The sequence below is a fragment of the Pongo abelii genome, chromosome 21 (assembly GCF_028885655.2).
Source record: "Pongo abelii isolate AG06213 chromosome 21, NHGRI_mPonAbe1-v2.0_pri, whole genome shotgun sequence".
Taxonomy (NCBI): domain Eukaryota; kingdom Metazoa; phylum Chordata; class Mammalia; order Primates; family Hominidae; genus Pongo; species Pongo abelii.
In genome coordinates, this window is record NC_072006.2 from 37167388 (window position 1) to 37189536 (window position 22149).

Sequence of the window (22149 nt, forward strand, 5' to 3'; positions counted from 1 at the left end):
TTTCCTTTTTTAAGATGGGAAAATTGAGGCATCAAGACAGGAAAGGCCATGCTGGGGTCTCAGAAGCTGGACAGGGGCAAGGGCTGAAGCTCCAGTAACCCAACCATGCTTTTCCTTGTTCCCTAGATCCCTTCCTGCCCCAAGCTTCCCAGGCTTTTCACCTTCTTAGGTTGCACCTGAATGCATTTTGTAATGCTGAGCTTCTCACTGGTGGACATTGTGCATAACACAAAATAACATTGCATGTGTTGTTGCTTTAATAAAGTTCTACTTTTTGGCTGGGCGCGGTGGTTGATGCCTGTAATCCTAGTACTTTGGGAGGCAGAAGTGGGTGGATTGCCTGAGCTCAGGAGTTTGAGACCTGCCTGGGCAACATGGCAAAACCCCTTCTCTACTAAAAATACAAAAAATCGGCTGGGCGTGGTGGTGTGTGCCTGTAATCCCAGCTACTCGGGAGGCTGAGGCTTGAGAATTGCTTGAACTCGGGAGGTGGCAGAGGTTGCCGTGAGCGGAAATCGCGCCACTGCACTCCAGCCTGGGCAACAGAGTGAGATTCTATCTCCAAAAAAAAAAAGTTCTACTTTTTTACTGGGGAAAAATAAAAGCATAACCGAGTGGAAATGTTGGGCTAAGTTTTTTCTGCTAGCCCTGCCTGTAGAGAGCTTGACTATTTGGATAGCAAAGCTAAAATGAATTCACTTTTGCCCCCTGGTGGCAGTTGCTTAAAATTGCAGGCTAATTACCAATGGGAAGTCCCTCAAAGAGGCCCACATACTAAAACCTGAACATGTAAATATGTTAAGTCACAAGGCAAAGGGGAGTTAAAGCTAGAAGAGCAATTTAAGTTGCTAATCAGTCGATCTTGAGATGGGGAGAATACCCTAGATTACCCATGTGGGTGCAATGTAATGACAAAGGTCCTTATAAGTGGAAGAGGGAGGCAGGGAGATGGCAGCACAAGAAGCATTCAGCCCAACATGCTGGCTTTGAAGATGGAGGAAGGGACCAGGAGCCAAGGAATAAGGGCAGCTTCTAGAAGCTGGAAAAGGCAGATGGACAATTCCTCTCCTGCAGCCTCCAGCAAGGAATGCAGCCCTGCCAATGCTTCCTTGATTTTAGCCCAGGGAGACCCATCTGGGACTTCAGACCTCCAGAATGGTAACATGATAAATTGTGTCTTAAGTCACTAAGTTTGTGATAATACACTATTGCAGCAACAGGACACCAATGCAAAACGCCTGAGAATATTCAGTGAAGGGGAAACTCTGAAATGCCACCACTACAATTGTTAAAAGGGTCTTTCAAATGTATACTCATTCATTTATTCATTCAACAAATATTTATGCATGTAGTATGGTCCAGGCGCTGGAAACAGGGCTGAGCAGAACCAGCTCCCATCCCTGCGGATGCAGGCAGTGGCTGGCAGAACATTCTGCATTTAGCAGGTGCTCACCAAATGGTGCTTGCCATTGCTGTCGGGAGCCGGTTGAGATCTGGGATGGGCTGGTGAGAATCTCCCTCTTTTATGTCTACTGGCTGTTACCCAAATGGCTCTTGTGCTGGAAATATTTAAGAAAAGGAAGTGTCCAGGCCAACAGCAAACACTGAGAGCGGGTTTGGTCAATATTTGTGCCTCTGTCCACTGAGTCTGCTGTTTGCATCAGCTATGGTGAGGGCGCAGGAGGGCTCATTCTTATGCAATGGTGGACAGATCAAGGCCAGGAGCAGGGTGTCAGGGAGCTCACAGCAGGCTCTTCTCACTCCTCTTTGCCTCTAGAATAGGGGCAGGGGAGCACTGGTTGGGAGGCAGGGCTGGTTCAAGTGAGCTCCAGCTGCTCAGGGGAGGGCTTGATGGTGTCTGTGGTCAGCTTTGTAGACACTGGTGGGGGCCTAGTACAGGGTAGGCCTGGGAGCCGGGCCTGATATTTGGGCTGGCGTGGGGTCAGTGGGAGTCAAGGAGTGCCCTGGAGTTGGGGAAAGGCCCCAAGTCATCCTGTGCCAATGAAGAAAAATGGAAAGGCCATCAACCTGCTGTGCACACGTGTATGCACAGACCCAAGAACACATACACATGTACCTCCCCATCCCAGGAAACAGTCCACTCACATACACACATGCACCTAACACTACACACTCACAGACCCACAAACACTCAGTGGGCCAAGCCCACACATGCATACATGTACACAAAACTCCCCACCTCTGTGGTCCTGTCAGATTGTGTGAATAGACATGCAACACCATAAACCAAGACGCCAATGCGCCCACTTCATGTCCACGCCCACACGTAAGAGCACACATTTTCCCTGCACATGTGTACATGTGACTATGCACACACACTCACACGCACGTATCAACACACACAACCCTCATCCACACATGTGCACATGCAAATTCCTTCATGCGCACACACAGTTCCTTGGGTCCCATCTAGCCAAGGCGGAGGCTGACGTTTGTAATGTGGGAAGAGACTCTGGACTAATCCATTGTGAGTGGAATGTGCATTTGGAGAGAGGCTGGGGTATTAAGCTGTGGGGACAGGTCACGCACACTTTCTCTTCTGTTCCCTTCTGAGTTAGGGCTCAGTTTGTGACTGGGATCAGGGCTCAGCATGTGATCAGGGTCAGAGCTCAGTAACTGGAGTCAGGGCTCAGTGTGTGAATATGTGACAGGGTCAGGGCTCAGTCAATGACTGAGGATGGTGCTCAGGTAACCTTCTGCCCCTCCTAAAAGGGTCATGTTTCTGAGAGAGCTTGGAGGTACCAGGCTTAAGGGGTCATTGCAGCCATCCCCTTGCCTATGGGAGGGGGGATGGGGTCCTCATGGGCCCCATCCTCCCAGGCCTCGGCTGGGCATGATAAGGATACCCTCCTAGAAGCAGCTTTCCTTCCAGAGATCTCCTGGCCCCTAAGGCCATAGCTGCCTAGCCCCAGGGGCTTGTAGTGGTTGGGAGCTGGGCCTGGCTACTGGCTACGTGGCAGCCCCAGCGCACATGTGGGATGAGACACTTTGGCAAAGGCCATGTTTGCAGGGAAAACACTTGCAACCACAAGCAAACTCGCCACTGCCTGGGTCCCTTCCCAGTGGCCTCTGTACACTGGGAGCCTTATAAAGTAGCCTCTGCATCTGCCTGCCTGGGGCAGAGGAGGGCTACCCTGGGGCTGAGAGTTCACCTGTCTCAGGAACCACCTGAGGTAGGCATGGGGCTGGGCTGGTGCTCCACCTTCAAGGAGTCTTGGCTTCTCTATCTGTTCAGTGGGGATGCTACCTGCAGCCACCCTCTGCAGAAGGGTCCTTCCATCCCTGGCCTTGCTGTGGGAACCGGTCAAGTGCCGCCATCCTGGGTCTCAGCTGACCCACCTGAGCAGCAGTCCCTCATTCCTGCCTGGCTCCCTCTCCCTGAGTCAGACACAGATCTGCCTACTTGGCCAGATTGCATCAGGAGCAGATGGGGGCCATGTGAGAGGCCTACTGTTAAGCCATTTCTCACCTGGCTAGGAGGGGCTGAAGACAGGAGCCACCCTAGGTCCTCCCCTGGCTGAGTTTGGTGGACAGCTGGACACCAGGCTGGGCTGTCACACGGGGCTGGACTCTGGCATCAGGTGACACAGTCCTGGGCATCTTCTTGGGACAGGAAACTACCCTCAGTCTCCCCATTTGGGAGGCTCACCATCCTTCTCTGCCATGGCTTGGGTCCTGCACCTGGTCCTAGTCCACTGTGTGGCCCTAGGCAAGACCATTTCTTCTCTGGGCACTGGGGGTCATTTCCAGAAGGGACGCCCCCATGATTCCTGATGAAGCAAGCAAGGCAAGGTGATGGTTCCCAATGCAGAGATGCAAAAACTGATGTCTGTGGGCCTGGGGCAGGGCTGGGATCACCAGTCAGGGCTTGTTCCCTTCAGGCTGGAGTGGGGTTCGGGCGGCTCAGGGGTGGGTTGTTTGGCTGAGCTCCCTGATGCTCATTTCTACCCCAGCCCACAGATCCTGTGGGCAGCAGCCAGGGCAGCCATGGCTTGGGCACGTAGGCTGGGCCTGCTGCTGGCACTGCTGCTGCCCGTGGTCAGTGCCTCCACGCCAGGCACTGTGGTCCGACTCAACAAGGCAGCTTTGAGCTATGGTAAGCGGTGTGCCACCCAGCGAGTGTCTGCAAGCCTGTACATGAGTGCGCAATTCTAAGTGTGTGTGCATATCTGTGAACTCAAAAGCCCCATGAGGACCCAGATTTTAATTGGAAGTTGTGTCCCTGGCACCCAGACAGTGCCTGACACATGGCGCTGCTCAACAAATGCTTGTTACATAAATGCGTGAGAGGGGAGTACGTCACGTGGCCAATGTGCAGGTGTGCACACGTGACTTGCTCACATGCTTTAGTGATGTGGGCATAGGTCAGTTTGAGGGGCTATTTTTACCTGTGTGTGTCTACTTATGAGTTTGAAATTTCATAGAGCTGTGCCCACGTGTGTACTTAAGTGTCGGGGACGGTGCAAACCCATGATGCTGCCTGGATGTGTGTGCACAGGTATGGCTGTGCACCCTGGATGTACACGTTTGCGTATGTGGTGTGTGCACGCACCTGTGTTCTTGGGAGAGGTCTGTCTAGCACCATGATGCAGGGAGTGTTCTAAAATTATATCCCTTCTGAGCTCAGCGTGAGAGAACCATCCGCTCTCTGGGTCCCACTTGTGTGAGAGCTCTGTCTCATGGCTTTGCTGCTAGATCCTTCCAAGTCTTGCCCCAATCCACTACAGAGGGCACAATGAAGAAACTTAGGCCCAAGGAAGGACAGACATTGCCAAGGTCCAGGACGCCAGCACAAACATGTTTATTCACCTCGAGCTGCCTCCCGGCGAGAATTTGGTTTCCCACCGAAGCTGGAAGATCAGAAGCTGTTTCCCCCAAGGCCAAACTCAGATTACAGTGTGAGAAAGTCAGGTCAGACAGTAGATGGGACTTTCAGTGGCCCAGGACATGAAGCAGTGGCTCAGGGAAGTAGCAGGGTTTCCCCACCCCTGGGTAAATGCAGCCTTCTGGGACCTTGTATCCGGGCTGATGGGCAGGCAATGAAAGGGGTCAGTGATCCGTGCCGGAGCATGACATGGAGCCATTCATGGATGCCCGCAGGTAGGGCCATGAGGCCCGCGTCCTCTGCCGCCTTCCTGCCCTCTGCCTGTCCTGTGCAAGCCTCCTTTGTCCCCAGGGAGCCCTCCCCAGCTTGCCTGCCTGTGTTTGTTCTTGGCAGAAATCTGGCTGGAGGCCCACGCTGGATGCATTGCTCCCCAGGCTGGGCTGAGTGGCTACTTCCAGTGTCCTCCTCACCCCATCCTGCAAGCCCCAGAGTTCAAACCCTGCGTCAAGGGAGCACTGCAGATGGAGTCTGAGGTCTGGGTGTGAGTCCCAGCTCAGCTGCAGATGGTTAGGTGGGAGACGAGTGCTGGGAAACATGGAAACCACCGCCTTTATGCTTCTTGTTGGGGGAGACTAAGACCCAGAGAGGTGCAGGGACTCCTCAAGTTCCCACAGTGAGTCTGAGCAGTGGGCAGGCCTCTTGACTCCTCATTTGAAGCTCTCTTCCAGCACCATTACCTCTTATTTTAATTCAACTCCCGTTTAATTAGCACCTCTCTGGGGCCCAGCAGCACAGGTGAGGAGGATGCCCAGAGGCTCGGGAGTCAGGTCCCTCGGTCCAAAGCCAGCTTTCCCTGGCCAGGTGCCCTCACCTCTCTGTAAACTGGGCACGATAATAGGAAAAGTAAAGCACTCAGAACAGGGCCTGGCACTACAGGATCACGACATAAGTGATCGCCGCTATTATTACAAAAATAAATAGCAATGGTAGAAGCTAGCATTTGCTGTGCACTGAGTGTTTACAATGATCCTATGTGACAGATACCATTAGAATCATTGCAGATGTATAGATGGGGAAACTGAGGCACAGAGTAGCCACACAGGCAGTGAGTAGCAGTGAGCACTGGGGTTTGAACCCAGGATCTGAGAGACTCTTGAGTCCTCAGCCTCCAGGTGAGGCTGTCCCTCCCCTCCCAAGGGACGTCCCCTCTGCTCCCATGGGCTCCTCCACAGTAGGCCAGGGATGACTGGGAGATGCCCCGTCTGCTTGGGAACTTAGGGAAGGCTCCCAGAGGAGGTGGGATCTGGTTGGAACCTTGCAAGAGGGCAAAGGATTTTGTTGCTTTTGAAGGACAGGGTAAATCAGCAGGATTTTGAGAGGCAGAGTGGGGGAAGGAGGTCATGCCCAGGTGGAGAGGGCCTGATGCAAGTGGTGCACCCAAGATGGGCTCATGGGGAGTCAGCTGCCCTCCCCATATGCTTGGAGCAAGTCTACCCCTTCCAGTCTGAGTACCCTCTGCCCAAGGTACAGGGTAGATGGCAGGCAGTGTGTTCTTGCTGCCTGGTGGCTCCCGAGGGCACACTCACCTCACTCTACCCTGGCCCCACAGTGTCTGAAATTGGGAAAGCCCCTCTCCAGCGGGCCCTGCAGGTCACTGTCCCTCATTTCCTGGACTGGAGTGGAGAGGTGCTTCAGCCCACCAGGTGAGTGCTCCCCTCCTCCAGAGAAGGTGCTCCTGCCACCAAATGGAGCGTTCCTGCTTGCCAGGTGGGTGCTTCAGTCCACCGGGCGTGTGCTCCTGCCTGCTGGGCAGATGCTCCTATCCACGGGGCAAAGTGTTCCAGTCCAACAGATGAGGACTCTCCACTGAAGGTGAGTGCTCCCTCCCACAAGGTGAGTGTTCACAAGATGATTTAAGAGAGGGACTCAAGGTGGAGAAGCCGGGGCCTGGTGCCTCTGAATTAGTGAATTTCTGCCCTCAGGGGCTAAGCCTGGCTCCTGGGTCCCCAGGGCTGGCAGGACCCTCTGTTTCTAGAAACTGGACACTGAATTTAGACACGAATCTGAGCCTCCTTTACCTCCACCCTACTCTGCTTAATGCAGAAACTAAAGGCATAGGGACATGGAGCATCCCAAACTTAGACACCCCCGGAGTGGTCAACAGTCACTTTCCACATAGGAACTAGGGCTCACTACTGTCAGATCTTTGGGTTTCCAAGAGAAGATATACATCTAGAATCCATCAAATTTGGAACGATAGCAACTAATTAAAAAACATTTAAAGGCCAGGCGCGGTGGCCCACGCCTGTAATCCCAGCACTTTGGGAGGCCGAGGTGGGTGGATCACCTGAGATCAGGAGTTCAAGACCAGCCTGGCTAACATGGTGAAACCCCATCTCAACTAAAAATACAAAAATTAGCTGGGCGTGGTGGCAGGTGCCTGTAATCCCAGCTACTCAGGAGGCTGAGGTGGGAGAATCTCTTGAACCTGGGAGGCAGAGGTTGCAGTGAGCCGAGATCGTGCCATTGTACTCCAGCCTGGGCGACAAGAGTGAAACTCTGTCTCATAACAAAAAAACAAAACCAAAAACAAACAAACAAAAAACATTTAAGACTTTAAGACCCTGGAACAATGGGTGGGTGGTAAAAAAAACATCTGGCTTGGGGGCCACCAGTTTGAGATCCCTTAGGTAGAGGTGAAATGCAGTTCATGACACGGTTAATAAAGGTGGAGAACTGGACATAAATACGCAGCGACCAAAGATGCCTAAATCACTTGTGGTCTGGCCACACAATGGACACCACGGGGCTATTTGAAAACAGTGCCCAGGGCTCTTGTTTGTAGACACGGGATCAAACCCAGGATTGTTGAGTGCACAGAAGCAGCTTCTGTACAGGGGACCTGAACTGTACAGTGCAGAAATGACTTTCATTTAGGAAATAAAATAAATCACAGGTTAGCTGGAAAGTGCTTGGAGCTTGGAAGTGGGGGAGTTTCTGTTGCTGTAATCTATGAGCTGCAGACATTGACTATGATACCAGAGAGAGGATTTCTGCCTTCTGTGGTTCCTGAAGTTTTTCTTTTCCAACCTTCCCAACTTTCCAGGCAGGGGTCAGAAACTGTCAAAAACCTGAGCAATCATCTCACCCAAGTCCTGCCCAAAGCGGGGGCCCCTCTGCATGTTCTCCCTACCAGCTGGTGTCCAACCTTGGTTTGCATGCCCCGTGGTGATGGAGAACTCATCACCTCTCCCTTACCTCATGGTTCCAATTATCAGAAAGCCCTTCTTTATAACGTCGTGTGGGTATGGCTCAGAGCACCCACCCCAGAGTTGATCCCATGGCTTAATGGGGGCCACTCTGTCACCTTGATTATTACCTCGCAGGATCCGGATTCTAAATGTCCATGTGTCCCGCCTCCACCTGAAATTCATTGCTGGTTTCGGAGTGCGCCTGCTGGCAGCAGCTAATTTTACTTTCAAGGTCTTTCGGTGAGCGGATCTCCTTGTTAGGGGGTGAGAAGTGTTTTGGGGATGCTCCGAGGGGCACAGTGAGGGGACGGGGGGTAGCAACTCCTCCAGGGCCCTCATCCAGGCCTCTTGACTCCCTGTCCAGTGCTCTCTCTCCCCTCACCCTTGGAGGGGAGCAAGATAGTGAGAACATTTCTGAGAACCCTGCTCAACAGCTCTGCAACTGGGCAGAGTCACTTCACTTGTTTACCCCTCAGCTTCCTCATGTGTAAAATGGGATGAACTTCTGCAGCGTGCCAATGAGGGTTCGGTGAATGGGTTCATTGCTGTGATTATAATGACTGTCCTCCCTTTCCCAGGGCAAGGCACGTGAGAGACGCTCAATAAGCATAACGATCAGAGTTATTTTGTGTGCCTGGCATCTTGTATGTTACTGCATTTAATTTTCACACCATGAGCTGTGCAGTCAGAGGGGTCTCTTATCTAGCTTCTCTACCCTGACACTGTGATTTTATGAGTGCTTCCTGTGGGCCAGGCTCTGTGCTGGGTGTTTTCACGTGATTATCTCATGGGAAACTCAGCACAGCCCTGTGAAATAGGTCCCACTAACCTTATGTCCATTTTACAGAAGAGGAAACTGAGGCTCAGCATGGTAAATGACTGGCCCAGGGTCTCACAGTGAGAGGCTCTGGACAACCAGTGCTCACACCCACTGCTGCAATGTCTATGACCCTAAGTGGAGTCTTGGGGCTGGGGGCTGTGGTCCTGACCCAGATAGGGCCATCTCACTCTGGGAGGGGGCGCCTGCCTGGGCCAAGTGGAGGGCAGGCAGGGGCTGGGGAATTTGTAAGATCTATCGTCAGTCATGGTGGGCTCTGCTGGGTGGTGCTGCTCGGGCTCAGGACTGGCCTCCCTACAGCGCCCCAGATCCCCTGGAGCTGACGCTGCCTGTGGAACTGCTGGCTGACACCCGCGTGACCCAGAGCTCCATCAGGACCCCTGTGGTCAGCATCTCTGTCTGCTCTTTATTCTCGCGCCACGCCAACGAGTTTGATGGCAGTAACAGGTGGGTGCCTGGCGAGGGCAGGGTCACAGGAATCCCAGATGCCAAAGCTGTGCTGCTGTTTCCTGAGCTGCCCACTCAGGACTTTAACCAATGGCCACAAGGGCCTCAGGGGCCCCCATTATTGTGCTTGTTTTATGTCGGAGGACACTGAGGCTCAGAGAGGGGGAGAGGCATGCCTGAGGTCACACAGCAAGTGAGCAGCCAGAGCCTGGGACCTTTCCATCCCCTGTACCACTTGACAATACACACTAGCTATTAGCACACTCTTTGTGGAGGGATTTTGGGTGGATCAGACTGGCTGTTAGGACCTCGGAGACCCACCCCTCCTAGCAGAGATGAGGGAAAGGAAGCCAGGGAGGGCCTGGGACCCATCAAGAGCGAGCTGTCACAGGTGGCCGCTCCCTTCTGCATAAAGGCTGATGGCAGCTCCCACCTCCAGAGCACCTATGTGTGCTGAGCATTGTTCAGGCCCTTTTGGTAGATCATTTCGTTTGATCCTCACGGTATCCTACCAGGTAGGTGTAAAGTATTTCCTGCATTTTACAGGAGAGCAAACGGAGGCCCAGAGCAGTTAAGTGACTTGCCTAAGGCCACTGGCTGACAAATGGTGTAGCCAGATTCAGGCCCAGGCAGCCCGACTAATCCCATGGTTTGCAAATCCCCCTAGAGGATGCCTGCACCTTCCCAGTGTGAGCGGGGCTTGCTGAGGTGTTGAGCATCTTGGAGGCTTAGAAGAATGCAACGTATGCATCAAGACTGACCTTTTTCCCCAGAGAGGGATGTGGCTGCATAAACCCATTCACACTTGTGTCCCATGATCACTACATGTGACTCATGACCCCTCGCTGTCCTCACAGGCAGGGGATGCTCACAGCTTATTGAGGGGGAAATGGAAGCCCAGAGGCTTTGGAAACACAGAGGCCACCCTCCCACCTCCCCAGGGAGCTAGTTCAGTGAGGTTGGGCTGTGGCTTGGATCGACATTTTTGCAAATCAAGGAACCATAGGTGCCTATGGAGCACCGTTGAGTTATTTAGAGGGGAAACAGAGGCCCAGAGTCAGGAAGGGATTTTATTAGATGTGTCACAGAAAATTGAACCCAAAGCATGAAGCAGACCCAGGATCCCAGCTCTACCCCCTAACCCAACCTTCACTGGGCTTAGAGTGGCCACGAAGCCCACTGGCCAAGGTCATGGCCAAGTCTGGCTTTTGCAACGCCCTCTCTGTCTCACTGGCCACATTCTTGGCCATTTCCAAACTTGAGATAAATGACTCTCTCTTTTGAGACTCAATTTCCTCATCTATGGGGCCAACTATGCCAGCACTGTGTCTGACAGGTGGCAGGGCATCAAATGGGATTGATTGGCCTCCTGGCTGAGGATAGAGACTTCTCTTCCCAGACGTGCGACTGTGCTGAGCGACGGGACCTAATATATGTTTGGGAGCCCAGGAACTCTTTCTGTGTTTCTCCCTCAGCACCTCCCACGCACTGCTGGTCCTGGTGCAGAAGCACATTAAAGCTGTCTTGAGTAACAAGGTAAAGGGCTTGCAGATTTCTCAGAAAGGAGGGTATGCCTTCACCGAGAAGGCACAGTGAAGAAAGAGTGGGATTTCAGGCAGGGGGGACTTTGCTTGGGATTAAAAAAAAAAAAAAAAATGAAGCCCCTTCATGGTCCCCATGAAGGCGGGGAAAAGCTGGTGCCACGTCCAGGGAAGTGATGGGGAGGCATAGATGAGGGCAGAGTTTATGGGGTTGGAGGGGAGGGGGAGGTTCATCCTCTTAGGGTAGCCCCAATTTCATGCTAGAGGGTGGATGGAGTGGGGTTCATGGGCCTGTGGTTTGTGAAAAGAAGACAGAACGAGAGTGAACGAGGGTGTGGGCATGGGGCCAGCTGTGGCCTGGATGGGTCCTGGTCCTTTCCAGATGTGCCGTCTCTGCTCCTGGTTCCACATCTGTACTGAAAGAGACAAAGCCCCTACTCCGTGGGGCGGTTGCAGGCACGAAATGCATTAACATTTCAGAAGAGTTCGGGACAGTGGTTGGCAGAGTGGGTGCTGCTATTATTATTACTATTTTAGCTCTTGTCATTGTCTGCATGGAGCTGACTTGGTGAGAGAGGGTAGCCCAGGGGCTAGGGTCCCACTGCCCAGGGGGAGCTCATTTTCTCCCTGCCCTATCCCATCCCAACCCCACTACTGCTTTAAGGGGCAGTAGTAGAGATGAAGTCAACCTCCTGCATGCCACCCCACACACCCCAGAGGGCGATTGCAACATGCCCACCTTACAGATGAGAAAACCGAGGCTCGAGGGGTGAAGGTGGGGCAGCTCCTTTTGAGAGTCCTGCGGGATGCCCAAGTGGACAGCTTGACTTTGCCTGTTGGTCCAGCCTCTTCTTCTCCCTGTAGTCCCCCTGCTGCCCTCATAGCCAGCCTCTTCTGGGCAATGGGCTTCAGGCAGCACTGCAGGAAGGAAGACCCACCCTCTCCTCTTCCTCTCGACCTTGCCCTGCCCAGTCTCGCCAGCTCTTGCCTGGTTAAGGCTGCGAGTGCCCCGGCCTTGCAGTTCCTCCTCTGCCCCCATCTTCTATCACACTGATCCCAACATAATGTACTTCTCTGGCTGCCCATGGTGCCCAGGGGAAACCTCTGTAGCTCCCTGGCCTGGCATCTGAAGCTTGGCCTGGTCTGGCTTGCTGATCACTGCCTGCCTCTGCATGGGCACCACCCTCTCACCAGCTGAGCTTCAAGACTGAGCTCGGAGCCCCGTTGCAGCAGATTCCCTGCCTCAGTTGCTCAGGCCCAGCTGTGACCACCTCTGCTGGGCTCCACGGCCTCTGTTCTTTCTTCCGTGCCTGGGGAACCTATGCTCACACTGCGGCCCCTGTTCTTTCTTCTGTGCCTGGGGACCTATGCTTACACTGCCATCAGCCTTTGGGCTGCTTCTCCTCTGTCTCTCTGGTGCCTGGAAGGGGTCCCAGGAGATGCCCATTGGTGGGTGGAGGAAGGGTTTCCAGGCATGGTGTATGGGTTAGGGAGGCTTCTAGACAGGGACTCTAGACCCCTCCCAGCCTTGTGCCCTCCAGCCCGAGGGCTGCCCTAACCCCAGCCTCCGTCTCTCTGTCTTACCACAGCTGTGCCTGAGCATCTCCAACCTGGTGCAGGGTGTCAATGTCCACCTGGGCACTTTAATTGGTAAGATCTGGGAGCCAGGGGAGGGGTCTAGGGCCTCTGGAACCCCCTGGAGCCCCTAGGACCCTCCAAAGGCTCCACTCTGGATCACGGTCTACCTCTAGCAGGGTCAGTTGTAGGATGACTGAATTGTGGGCTCCCAAAACAGTGTAATTATTCATGAAATATGGGAATCTCCAAATTCTAGAACCAAAACCAAGTCTTTGATTCTAGAATCTGCATATCTTAGATCAAAAAATCTGAAAAACAAAATACAATTTTGAAATCATGTGTCTTAACATTGAAGAATCCAAGGACCATTGACACTTAGAATCTAGAATCATCATTCCAAAGACCAGCTCTTGCCTCGGCCTCCCCAAGTGTTGGGATCACAGGCGTGAGCCACCGCGCCTAGCCTCGCCCTTTGAAACTTCCCTGCAAGAGTATTCTGAGGCTCAGAGGAGTTGGGCTCTGAGCCGTGCCTCCCTGAAGGCTGCTCGGAGGATCTGTTAGGGAAGCTGGACTTCTGTGATCTTGCATAACTGGCCCCAGTGGGGTGTGCCCTTGGAGTTCCCATAGGAGACAGTGTGATGAGGTGGGAAGAGCATGGCTTTGGGGTCAGACTGACCAGGTATTACACTCCTGGGCAAGACTGAACCTCACCAGACTGTGTGTGCGTGTGTGTGTACGTGTGTGTGCGTGTGCACATGTGTGCGTGCGTGTGTATAAAATAACCCTACAGGATTGTAACAAGGATTGAATGAGATGCTGTAAGTCAAACATCTGGACCTTCATAAGCGAGAGTTCTCTTCTTTTTCTGTGGTTGCTTCTCACCTTTGTCGGGGGATATTTGTGCCTGGACTGGGCCCTTCCCCTTCCTTCTAATTTGGGGTCACTAGTCTCCCACAGAGGGGGAAAGCAGAAAGCATACCTGTTAGAATTGTGTCTAAACTAAGAGTCAGCAGGCTATGAGTAGCTCAATCCTGGCCGTGTGCACTTTGCCACTTAAATTTGCTTATTCAGAGGCTTGCTCTGCCTCTTTTGTTTCGTGGCCTGGCTCTGGCTAACCAGGGTAATCAGCCAATAAATAACTTTTCTGGATAGATGAAACATTGGTGAGCAGTGCTAAATATGCCATCTTTTCTTCTCCACCCTGGTTTCATGAAGGCCTCAACCCCGTGGGTCCTGAGTCCCAGATCCGCTATTCCATGGTCAGTGTGCCCACTGTCACCAGTGACTACATTTCCCTGGAAGTCAATGTAAGTGCCTCCTGGCCAGCCCAGAGCTGGGGGCTTGCTGACCCTGGAGTCCTTGGTGTTCCAGAAGATTCCTAAAGGAGCGGGGGAGTGGGAAAGGAGAGGAGTTAGAACAGCATCCCAGCCGGGAGCATGCCACACAGGCAAAAGTGTGAGCTACACATGTGGCATCTTGCAGGGGCTGGGGGGGCAGGGAGTGGCATCTAGGAGTCCAGGTTCTGCCGTGGAGCCACCTCCCTGCTGAGGCCCTGATGTTTTTCTCCCACTTCCCCCTCTCACCCCTACAGGCTGTTCTCTTCCTGCTGGGCAAGCCCATCATCTTGCCCACGGATGCCACCCCTTTTGTGTTGCCAACGCATGTGGGTACCGAGGGCTCCATGGCCACCGTGGGCCTCTCCCAGCACCTGTTTGACTCTGCGCTCCTGCTGCTGCAGAAGTCCGGTGCCCTCAACCTGGACATCACAGGGCAGCTGGTGAGGGCCCTACCTGCAGCCCAGGGCCCGTGGGGCAAGAACTCCCTGTGGCCCAGCCTAGGGAGACCCCCGCAGAGGCCAAATCGTGGGTGGGTGGGGCCACTGGAGCTGGCACCACAGGGTGGCTGTTGGAAAGGTTAAACGGGGACTACGGGGAGCAATTGCTCGGGGGGAAAGTGGTGATCTGTCTTGGGGAACAGCTGCCCTAAAACCTGTTGTGGCCTGGGGGGCTGATTTCAGAGGTCGGATGACAACCTGCTGAACACCTCTGCGCTGGGCCGGCTCATCCCGGAGGTCGGTGATGTTTCTGATCATTCCAGGGACTGAGACAGGGGACTGGGGTTTGGGTTCTCTGGGTCATGGGATCTCTGCTGGCTCTTATCTGTCCCAAGTGAAGTTCAGCATCTGTCCTTAAACCTACTCCTCCATCTCAGGGAGGCTCTAACTTCTGCCCAGACATCACACTGTTTCTCTGTGCCTTTGCTTGAGCAGTGTCTGCTGTTTGGAATGTCTTTCTCCTCCTTTTCCCTTATCCTTCTTCAAGACCAAGCTCAAGGTCACCTCCTCGGGGAGATCCAACCCCCTTGTCTTGTACAGCGGCCTGGGGGGGGACCCACCTCTGTGCCCAGTCACATACAGCACCATGGTGGCCCAATCAGCATTTGAGGAGTGACTGACCAGAGAGCCTGCCAGCCACTGCCCCAGCAGGGCGTCCTCCGCCTTTGCCTCCCCAGGTGGCCCACCAGTTCTCCGAGCCCATGCCTGTGGTGCTCAAGGTGCGGCTCGGTGCCACACCTGTGGCCATACTCCACACGAACAATGCCACCCTGCGGCTGCAGCCCTTCGTGGAGGTCCTGGCCGCAGCCTCCAACTCGGCTTTCCAGTCCCTCTTCTCCCTGGATGTGGTGAGTGCGGTGGGGCCGGTCGGAAGGCAGACAACTGTCACAGAGACCTCCCTCCCAGCTGTGCTGTCCCCTCGTCTTTGCTCTAGTCACACTAGTGTCTTCGCTGATCCTTGAACGTGTCAGTACACTCCTGCCCCAGGACCTTTGCATGTGCTGAGCCCTCGGCCTAGGACTCTCACACCCTGGCTCTTGGCATGGCCAGCTCCCCCTCCTCTTCCAGGTCTCAGCTTAAATGTTGCAGCCTTTCTGGCCTACTCTGAGTAAGAAGGTCCCTATCAGCCTTCTCGGCACCTCCTGTCTGCCTTTGTGGCCCCTGCCACTCTCTGAAAGGATGGCGCCTGGTTACTGTGGTTACGGTCCCCTTCTCCCACAGCTGGCGGCTTGTTCCCAGGGCAGGGAGCTAGTCTGCCTCGTTCACACTGTGTTGTTGCTAGCATTCAGCGTGGGGCCTGGCACATAGCAGGGGCTCCACAGACACCTGCTGCCTGAATGAGGCGGGGGATGGATGGGAGGCTGGATAGTTGGTGCCCCCCTCGTGGCTCTGTGCCCTCTGACCCTGCTCTCCGCATGTGCCCAGGTAGTGAACTTGAGCCTCCAGCTCTCTGTGTCCAAGGTGAAGCTTCAGGGGACCACATCTGTGCTGGGGTAAGCGAGCCCATCTGGACCCAGCAGCCTCAGTGTGTTCTTCTGTGCAATGGGTCCATCACCACCCTGGGTCACGGTGTTAGCCAGGGAGCCTGGGGGTAGGGAGGTGCCAGACCCTGTTCTGAATTCTCCTGCTTCTCTTTCAGGGATGTCCAGCTCACGGTGGCCTCCTCCAACGTGGGCTTCATTGATGTGAGTGTGGGGCTGGGGCCTCTAGAAACCCCCGTCCTGGGTGGGGCATGCCTTGAGCCTGGGGAAGGCATGTCTGTGTATGTGTGCCGACCCGTGTGCCTGTGTGTGCCACTATAGTCAGGCTTCCCCGGGCTGCTTGGGGACAGTGGCCACTCAGTCCATTTGCCTGATACTCTGCCTGGCAGTCGATGACTTGTCACCCAGCCCTCACCCCAAAAGTCCATTGGTCAGTTGGACAAAGAATGTCAGCTGTCCCTTCAGCCAGGTGATGTGATTGGGTCATCGGCCACCATACATCCACTTGTCAGCTGGCATGCCATCAACATGCCCCCCTTCTACCCAGCTGTCAGTCTGTCTGTCGGTCATCTGTGTCAGGCAGTCTGCTGGCCAGTCCACCTGTTGGTCACACAGTGCGTGAGTGTCCACAGTCAGTGCCTGTCCCTCAGCCTCCACTCTGGTGAGCACTGCTGCTGGGTGTGATCCTGAGAGGGCTGAGCCAGCCCCGGGGGTATTTCTGGGCCCCACTTGAACCCAGGACATGGGTGATCTGCCTTCCTCCCTGTGCCTCAGCCTCTGCCATCCATCCGTTGTCTGTCTGTCTCTGTGTATATTTATGTATGTGCCTGACTGTCCATCTCTCCTGGCCCCTCGGCTGGGACGGGCCCATCTCCCTGGCTCCGTGGCCACAGACAGATCAGGTGCGCACACTGATGGGCACCGTTTTTGAGAAGCCCCTGCTGGACCATCTCAATGGTAAGCCCTGCCCTCCACCCCAGCAGGGCCCCTCCGGCCCCCTCCATATCCCACATCTGCTCAGTGCTCAATCCCAGCCCCCTTCCCACCTCCCAGGCTCACAGGGTGAGAGGGGGCCTCTGGAGTCTAGCAGCCCATGTGTGCATGCCCCTTGGCACACATCTGTGTAGCAGCTGTGTGATCTTCCCCAAGTTCCTTTTTCTCTCTGAGCCCCAGCTTCCCCTTCTGTAAAACGGGTATAACAATAATGGCATCCATCTCCCAGATGCCTGCGAGGACTCAGTGCTGTGGTGCATATGAGGGCTTGAGCACAGGCTGCCTCCAGGGGATGATCCTTTCTTCTTCCTCACCTGCAGCTCTCTTGGCCATGGGAATTGCCCTCCCCGGCGTGGTCAACCTCCACTATGTCGCCCCTGAGATCTTTGTCTATGAGGTGAGAGCCTTTGGGTGTGACCAGAGGGGCCTCCTTCATTCAGAGGGACTGATTGAGGTGGGGGTCACCTCTCTCCCTCCCCCGCTGTGGCTGCCAAAACCATGCCATGAATCCTTAACTGCAATGAAATGAAAAGTCCAGGATGCCAAGAGATGCTGGGTCAAAGGTTTCACCCTTCCTTTAGTCCTCATAAAATATCACACCAGGCCACACTTGGAGAATTGGGGCCTTCACTTGTCCCATGATCCTGTGCCCTGGAATGGGCACGACCCCTTTGATATCTGGGGCAGATGACAGTGGGACTCCTTCCACTTTGTAGACAAACTGTGCAGGCTAGATGAGAGTAGGGAACTTCCTGAACTTTCTAAAATTGCTTTCCCTGGATCTGAAATTGTGAGCCCAGGGTGAGATTCAATCACAACACTGCCCAGGGTAAGATCCTATAACTGCTTTCTTCTGCACCTGGGATATAAAAGGAAATTCACTCAACAAGACATGCCTAAGACAGAAAGCTGAACCCAGGTCTCTCAAGCCCAATGTCTCATGTGCTGTTCATACCCCATGAGTGTGACCTGCTGATGAAATTCCAGGGAGGATGCCCTTGTTCCTTAAGAACTACTGTCTCAAGGCACTTGGGTGATCATCCACCCCATGAGAAGGAACAATTGGTACACAGAGGAGCAGGGCTCTGTGGGAATTTCCCTAGGACTTCCCAAAACAGGCACAGTTAGTGGCTGACCCATCTTGGCACTTGACCCAGCCACTGGGTCAGAGGTGAAAAGTCCCTAGTCCAGTACTGTTACCGATGGAACTTTCTGCAAGGATGGAAATTTATACTGTCCAAAGCAGCAGCCATGATAAGCCACAGGTACATGTGGCTACTGAGCACTGAAATGTGGCTAGTGCAAATGTGGACCTGAATTTTTTATTTCATTTTAATGAATTTCAATTTAATTAGCCATAGGACTAATTAATTAGCCATAGCCACTAATTGTGGCTGCCTTATTGGACCACATAGCCCTAGACTACGAGCTACACTGGGGCAGGAACTGGGTCTGGCTTGTTCTCTGCTGGCTCCCCAGCAGCTGCCACAGGGCTTGGCTTATAGTAGAGGCTTGATGAAGATTTGCTGAATGAATGAATGAATGAATGATCAGCAGCCCTCCAGAATGCTCCTGCAGTGGAGTGTAGCATAGGGGAGCTATGGGGGGTGCCTGACTCTGCTGGACAGACTTGGACTTGGAGAAGATGCTCCATGGTTCTGGGCTCCCATTCATAATGCATCAATGGTATCCACCATCAGAGCGGCAACCAGTGCCTTCCTGGAGGGTCTCACTGCATCCTCACAGTGGCCTTGTGAGGTGGAGGCTGTTACTACCCACAAAGTGACAGACTGGGAAACTGAGGCCCAGAGAGGCAAAGGACTCTCCTGACAACGCACAGCAAGAATGGCAGAGCAGAACGCAGAGCCAGGCTGAGGGGGCGGCTGGGGCCCTGCTCGTGCCTCCTCTGACCTGGTCCATGATTTCCTTTGCCCTTCAGGGCTACGTGGTGATATCCAGTGAACTCTTCTACCAGAGCTGAGGCAAGACCACTGGGAGATCTGAGAGTGGGCCAGCTCGCTGCTCAGGCGAACTTCTCATCTCAAGCCACTGCGGAAACTGAGGCAAAACCATACTTAGTAATCACCAACAAGCTGGACTGCTCAGCTGGGCTGTTTTATCTTCCCTGAGTGCCTGGGTCTCCCTCCCTCACTTCTGCCCTATCCCTTCCTCCTCCTCTTCTCTTCCCTCTTCCCTCACCTCACCCCTCCTTCCTCTGCCCAACCCCAGAGGGGAGCAGACTGCTCCTCCAGGCTGTATAGACCTGCCCTCTTGCATTAAACAACTTCCCTTGAGCTGCAACTTTCAGCCAAGCCCAGCAAACTCTTTGCGTACCTAAGGCCAGTTCCCTACATGCAGTCTCCAGGTTCTGTCTGTCCCTGGAGCCACCAATGCTGCCTGGGAGAAGAAGAAGACATAACCACATCTCTGTTGATGACATCTCTGTTGATGACATCCATTGACTGTATCACCTCTTTGCCTGGGGGAGCTCCTGTTTTGAAAGAGGACCCTGGAGAGCCGCATGGATGAGCCTGAAGTTAGAGCACCATGGTGGCACTTTGGGCACAGAGCCCCTTGCCTGGCAGCTTGCCCCATCTTGTAACTAGAACTTCATAGGAGCCCCATGAATCAGGCAGACAGAGACTGGAGTTCCATTTTATGGATGTGGGGACTAAGGTCCACTGAGGAGGGGAATGCACGGTGCCTCAGAGCTGGATGGTGACACGACCTTCCTTCAATCCAGACATGAGATGTCTGGTTCCCTCTGCCATTCTCCGTCTCCCAGAGCTGGACCTTGTCCCTGAGTCATGAACTTCAGGTGATGGGGAGTTCATTGCTCTTCTAGGCAGCTTCTCCATCTTTGGTTTCTCCATCTTTGGTTTTACGAGCCAGTTTTTTGTTCTGAGGAGGCAGCATCTGCTTCCCGGGCCTCTGCCCTTCTGGTCACACTGAACATGTCTAACCCATTTTCCCTCTGAATGCCCTTCACACCCAGTGAGTCACACAGGACAAGATGACCTAAGGAACACCAAGGGATGTAAATGCTGGCAAGTCAAAGCCATGTGATTTTCTACCTCTGATAAGCTAATCTCTTAGAGAGAGATAGGATTCCTTCCTGCCTAGATATATGGGGTTTATGTTCTGTTTATGTTTCCTTTGGGGAGTAAAAGATGCCTCAATTTTTACCACCAGTAAGCAAAGCCTTTGGTACAGTGTGATCCTAGCCACTCTTCCTGTGAGGCTTCAGGTTCATTCCTAAAGTTTCCACCATGAGAGATTGAAGGGACTGGACCAAGCCCGGGGGCTTGATGGTGGAGAACAGGTTGGGGGTGGTACTGAGAGAGTGGCAAGGGGCAGGTTGGAAAATCCACCTCCATGATTTTGCTCAGGACAATGTGACTTGTATTTCATTTGGTTATTTGGTTAATTAATGCATTCATCCTACTTTTATTGAGGGTTAAAATAGGCTGAGCTCTAGAAGTGAGGGAGGGAGACCCAGGCACTCAGAGTGGTCTGGAGTATGAGAGAGACAAAAAACTTAAGACAGAGCCATAGTCCATAAAGGAAGTTAATAACCTAGGAAAAGATTATGAGCTCAATATGTCAGTCCAGTGATCCATCTATCTATCCATCCATCCATCCATCCATCCACCCACCCATCAATCCATATAACCATCCATCCACACACCCACCCATCAATCTATGTAACCATCACTCCATTTGTCTATCATCCATCCATCCAACCATGCATCCACCTACTCACTACCCATCAATCCATGTAACCATCCATACATTTGTTCATCCATCCATCCCTCCATCCATCCATCCACCCACCCACCCATCAATCCATATAACCATCCATCCATTTGTCCATCATCCATTCATCCATCCACCTACTCACTATCCATCAATCCATATAACTATCCATCCATTTGTTCATCCATCCATCCATCCACCCACCCATCAATCCATATAACCATCCATCCACTTGTCCATCATCCATTCATCCATCCATCTATTCACTACCCATCAATCCATATAACCATCCATTTGTTCATCATCCATCCATCCATGCATCCACCTACTCACTACCCATCAATCCATGTAACCATCCATCCATTTGTTCATCCATCCATCCATCCATCCATCCACCCACCCACCCATCAATCCATATAACCATCCATCCATTTGTCCATCATCCATCCATCTACTCACTACCCATCAATCCATATAACCATCCATTTGTTCGTCATCCATCCATCCATCCATCCATCCATCCATCCATCCATCTGCCTGCCCATTTATTCAGTCATTTTTTTCCAACCAGCCAGGCTTTGTTTGTACCCATGATGTACCTATTTCAATAATATATATTCTTTTAGGAGAAGGGGGGATGAAAATGCCTGAGTGAAGCTCCTTGCCCAGAAGGAAGCTGGTGGTCTGTCCAAAGAGAGTTGCCCTAATCCTAAGGGACACCCTTTGGTCATTCAGTTAGGTGCCTGCTGGGCTCTGGCTGCTGAGAGGGACAGATGGGTGTAGCAGTCTGAGTCCAGTTAGAAGACAGAAACCACACAGGAGCTCAAACAGGGGAAGTTTAATATGAAGAGTTATTAACTATGATAAAAGAGTCACTGCAAGACATAAGGAAACTCTATATGGTCCTCTAGGGCTGAGGGAGAGTACCCAAGGAAAGACAGACTCGGAAGGGCTTCAGGACTCATTGGAGAAGGCATTGCTCAGCCTAGTGGATAGCACAGATATTGACTGGTGTGGCCAGGTTGGAGATGGAGTGAGCTGGCCTAGAGTTGCTGGGCAAACAACAGGAAACTAAGATCTTGGGACCCAGTGTGCAAGTAGCGTGGGGTGACAAAAGAGGGGAGGGCTGGGGTGTGGCTTGCACATGGAGCAGCTCAGGGTGTGGCTCTCTGGACTACAGCCGACTGGATAGAGGTAACGTGGGGCTACTTATGGAGGAGTCTGGGCATTGGCATGGGCAAGAGGCCTTCAGAGGAGTTGGGCCAGATGGGTGGGGGCATGGGGAGTAGCTCTGATTTCTGTTTGGAAGGGCTGGCCCCAGGCTGAGGTTGCAAGTTGGCAGAGGGATTGAGTTCTGGACCCATGGCTGGGATAGGCTTCACCTGCACACACTCACATAGCCAACTCCAACCCACACTGGAAATTGCAGGAAGCCTCTTCCTCTTGTACTGCCCTCTCCTAAGAAAGGTTGACATCACGCTCACTTTAAAGGAGAAATGCTTAAATGAGTCCCATTGCTTATCATGGAACACACACTGAAGGGTGCTTTTGGAGCTGAGAGGCAGTAATAAATTGCTAACCGAC

At 53.2% G+C, this 22149-nt stretch overlaps 1 protein-coding gene across 1 annotated transcript; it reads left to right on the forward strand.

Annotated features, from left to right (window-relative positions):
- Positions 1-3137: 3137 nt before the first annotated feature.
- On the forward strand, positions 3138-19108 carry BPIFB2 (BPI fold containing family B member 2). The gene is given in 16 exon segments (NM_001132815.1): positions 3138-3194; positions 3975-4117; positions 6456-6549; positions 8233-8337; positions 9236-9382; positions 10858-10918; positions 12513-12573; positions 13717-13808; positions 14093-14278; positions 14519-14572; positions 15013-15183; positions 15761-15828; positions 15975-16020; positions 16710-16773; positions 17130-17206; positions 18749-19108. Coding segments are annotated over 15 exon segments (1377 nt in total). The 5' UTR covers positions 3138-3194; positions 3975-4008; the 3' UTR covers positions 18791-19108.
- The last annotated feature ends 3041 nt before the right edge of the window (positions 19109-22149 follow it).